The 4,120-nt window shown below is 38.9% G+C and overlaps 1 protein-coding gene across 1 annotated transcript; it reads left to right on the top strand.

The window, feature by feature from the left end:
• The first annotated feature begins 2,649 nt into the window (after window positions 1-2,649).
• LOC144987085 (uncharacterized) lies at window positions 2,650-3,673 on the top strand. Its single transcript, XM_078936008.1, has 2 exons — window positions 2,650-3,443; window positions 3,548-3,673. Exons 1-2 carry the CDS (start codon window positions 2,691-2,693, stop codon window positions 3,671-3,673), a joined length of 879 nt encoding a protein of 292 aa, XP_078792134.1. The 5' UTR covers window positions 2,650-2,690.
• Window positions 3,674-4,120: the final 447 nt, after the last annotated feature.

Below are 4,120 nucleotides of genomic sequence, written 5' to 3'. Positions count from 1 at the left end.
TGGAGAGACATTCACAACTGATTTGCAGATTCCATCATCAATAGCCTTTAAACAGCGGGCTAACCTGATCAAGTCTAAAGTAAGTTTGTATTGTTTTTGTTTTTTTTATTAAGAAAATGTGTATTACAACAGCATTTTTTCTGCTGATTGCTAGATAAACATATTCTTGGGATCTAAAAGTGAGCCTTCATTAAAAGGTTCTGTTTTTCAAATGTACATTATATTTACTACATCAAAGGGGACATTGATTGAGAGAAAAAATGACAAGCATCTTTTCTCTTCAATAATTAAAAAGCTCACCTAAAAGGCAAGTCATCAGGTTTGCATTTTTGCAAAGCAAACATTTATGTCACATCACTAAGTAAACAAAATTTGAAAGGAAAAGTTTAAAAGAGGAAAAGTTTAGATCAAAAAACATATTAAGTCAAACTTTTCAGACAATCAAGAGAAACATTGTTTCTAGTATATGTATAACTACATGATATTTTCTTTCTACAGCTTGAGCCATTCTTTAGACCGGCCTTCGCCTCATTCAACTACTTAATAGTGATATTCTTCAGGTATTTTAACAAGCTTTTATTTTGTCTCTAAAACAAAACTTTAGTTTTTAAACTTCAATGACTTTTGTCCTTAACCTTTTTTGTATTACTTTTGCAGCAAGGGGTCGATTGTCAACACCATGGAAGTTGCATTTATTTCAACATCGGTTCCAAGCAACACAGATATCATCAATGTCCTAATTGATGCTGCATCAAATATAACAGAATTCAACATTTCCATTGACTCCATCACTGTGGATGATGAATGTAAGAAATATATTAATTTCTAATACTGTAAAAATGTTTCGGGTTTATATGTCAAACTAAGTCTTAATATTTTTTTGAATAGATAACATTTCTTCAACCTCGACAACCCAAGCTGACACAACAAGCATTATGACTTCCATTTTAACATTAACAACATTACAAAACAAGAAAACATTTAACCAAACAACAGCTCTAATCACTTCTCCAAACAGAGTTGAAGAAATCTCAACAAAAAAATCCTTGTTTACGACTCCCTATACTCAAGTAAGCAAAGCTTCTTTTGCCTCATCTGCTTCAACAACAGAATATGTAAGTACACTTACAGCTTCATTGCCCACATTCAAACCTGAAGAAAACACAGCTATAATACTAGAAACAACAGTCACGCCCAATACTCCACCAGGCACAGCTTCATTAGCTTCACCTGCCACATCAACCACTGGTGCATTGACAACGTTAAAACCTATAGAAAGAATTTCTGCAACATTGAACAGAACAGCAGTTGCTGTCACTTCTGCAAACACAGCAGAAACATCCTCATACACTGCAGCAACCACGTTCCCAACACTGAATACACCAACTGGCACAGCTTCAGTAGCTTCATCTGCCACTTCAACCACTGCTGCTATGACGACGTTAAAACCTATAGAAAGAACAACTGCAACATTGAACCAAACAACAAACGAGGTCATTTCTGCAACAACAGCTGAAACTACTTTAGTCACAGCAACAGCAGAGATCACAACACCTAATACACCAACAAGCACAGCTTCATTAGCTTCATCTGGCACATCAACCAGTGCTGCTATGACAACGTTAAAACCTATAGAAAGAACAACTGCAACATTGAACCAAACAACAGTTGCTTTCACTTCTGCAAACACAGCTGAAACGTCCTCAAACTCACCAACAACAGAGATCACAACACCTAATACACCAACAAGCACAGCTTCAGTAGCTTCATCTGCTTCTTCAACCACTGCTGCTATGACGACGTTGAAACCTATAGAAAGATCAACTGCAACATTGAACCAAACAACAAACGAAGTCATTTCTGCAACAACAGCTGAAACTACTTTAGTCACAGAAACAGCAGAGATCACAACAACTAATACACCAACAAGCACAGCTTCATTAGCTTCATCTGCTTCTTCAACCACTGCTGCTCTCACATTAAAACCTATAGAAACAACTATTGCAAAATTTAACCAAACAACAAACAAAGTCATTTCTGCAACAACTGCTGAAACTACTTTAGTCACAGCAACAGCAGAGATCACAACAACTAATGCACCAACAAGCTCAGCATCAGTAGCTTCATCTGCCACATCAACCACTGCTGCTATGACGACGTTGAAACCTATAGAAAGATCAACTGCAACATTGAACCAAACAACAAACAAAGTCATTTCTGCAACAACAGCTGAAACAACTTTAGTCACAGAAACAGCAGAGATCACAACACCTAATACACCAACAAGCACAGCTTCAGTAGCTTCATCTGCCACATCAACCACTGCTGCTATGACGACGTTGAAACCTATAGAAAGATCAACTGCAACATTGAACCAAACAACAAACGAAGTCATTTCTGCAACAACAGCTGAAACAACTTTAGTCACAGCAACAGCAGAGATCACAACACCTAATACACCAACAAGCACAGCTTCAGTAGCTTCATCTGCTACTTCAACCACTGCTGCAATGACAACGTTGAAACCTCTAGAAAGATCAACTGCAACATTGAACCAAACAACAAACGAAGTCATTTCTGCAACAACAGCTGAAACCACTTTAGTCACAGCAAAAGCAGAGATCACAACACCTAATACCCCAACAAGCACAGCTTCAGTAGCTTCATCTACTACTTCAACCACTGCTGCAATGACAACGTTAAAACCTATAGAAAGAACTATTGCAACATTGAACCAAACAACAAACGAAGTCCTTTCTGCAACAACAGCTGAAACTACTTTAGTCACAGCAACAGCAGAGATCACAACAACTAATACACCAACAAGCACAGCTTCAGTAGCTTCATCTGGCACATCCACCACTGCTGCTATGACGACGTTAAAACCTATAGAAAACACTACTGCAACATTGAACCAAAAAACAGTTTCTTTCACTTCTGCAAACACAGCTGAAACGTCCTCAAAGTCACCAACAACAGAGGTCACAACACCTAATACACCAGCAAGCACAGTTTCAGTAGCTTCATCTGCTTCTTCAACCACTGCTGCTATGACGACGTTAAAACCTATAGAAAGAACACCTGCAACATTGAACCAAACAACAGTTGCTTTCACTTCTGCAAACACAGCTGAAACGTCCTCAAACTCACCAACAACAGAGATCACAACACCTAATACACCAACAAGCACAGCTTCAGTAGCTTCATCTGCCTCATCAACCACTGCTGCATTGACGACGTTAAAACCTATAAAAACAACTACTGCAACATTGAAAAGAACAGCAGGTGCTTTCACTTCAGCAACAACAATGGAAACTTCTATCGTCACAGCAAACGCAGAGATCACAACACCTAATACACCAACAAGCACAGCTTCATTATCTTCATCTGGCACATCAACCACTGCTGCTATGACGACGTTAAAACCTATAGAAAGAACAACTGCAACATTGAACCAAACAACAAACGAAGTCATTTCTGCAACAACAGCTGAAACCACTTTAGTCACAGCAAAAGCAGAGATCACAACACCTAATACCCCAACAAGCACAGCTTCAGTAGCTTCATCTGCTACTTCAACCACTGCTGCAATGACAACGTTAAAACCTATAGAAAGAACTATTGCAACATTGAACCAAACAACAAACGAAGTCCTTTCTGCAACAACAGCTGAAACTACTTTAGTCACAGCAACAGCAGAGATCACAACAACTAATACACCAACAAGCACAGCTTCAGTAGCTTCATCTGGCACATCCACCACTGCTGCTATGACGACGTTAAAACCTATAGAAAACACTACTGCAACATTGAACCAAACAACAGTTTCTTTCACTTCTGCAAACACAGCTGAAACGTCCTCAAACTCACCAACAACAGAGGTCACAACACCTAATACACCAACAAGCACAGTTTCAGTAGCTTCATCTGCTTCTTCAACCACTGCTGCTATGACGACGTTAAAACCTATAGAAAGAACAACTGCAACATTGAACCAAACAACAGTTGCTTTCACTTCTGCAAACACAGCTGAAACGTCCTCAAACTCACCAACAACAGAGATCACAACACCTAATACACCAACAAGCACAGCTTCTGTAGCTTCATCTGCCACATCAAC

Source organism: Oryzias latipes, chromosome 18, assembly GCF_053564925.1.
Source record: "Oryzias latipes strain Hd-rR chromosome 18, Olatipes_Hd-rR_3.1".
In the NCBI taxonomy this organism is placed as follows: Eukaryota; Metazoa; Chordata; class Actinopteri; order Beloniformes; family Adrianichthyidae; genus Oryzias; species Oryzias latipes.
This window is presented reverse-complemented; position numbering and strand designations above follow the sequence as displayed.

Excerpts from the sequence above, each read along its gene's own strand:
- LOC144987085 (XM_078936008.1), top strand. The coding sequence starts at position 2,691 with ATGACAACGTTAAAACCTATAGAAAGAACTATTGCAACATTGAACCAA. Across the intron at positions 3,444-3,547 it reads AACCTATAGAAAGAACAACT|CACAGCTTCAGTAGCTTCAT; the intron begins GCAACATTGAAC and ends TACCCCAACAAG.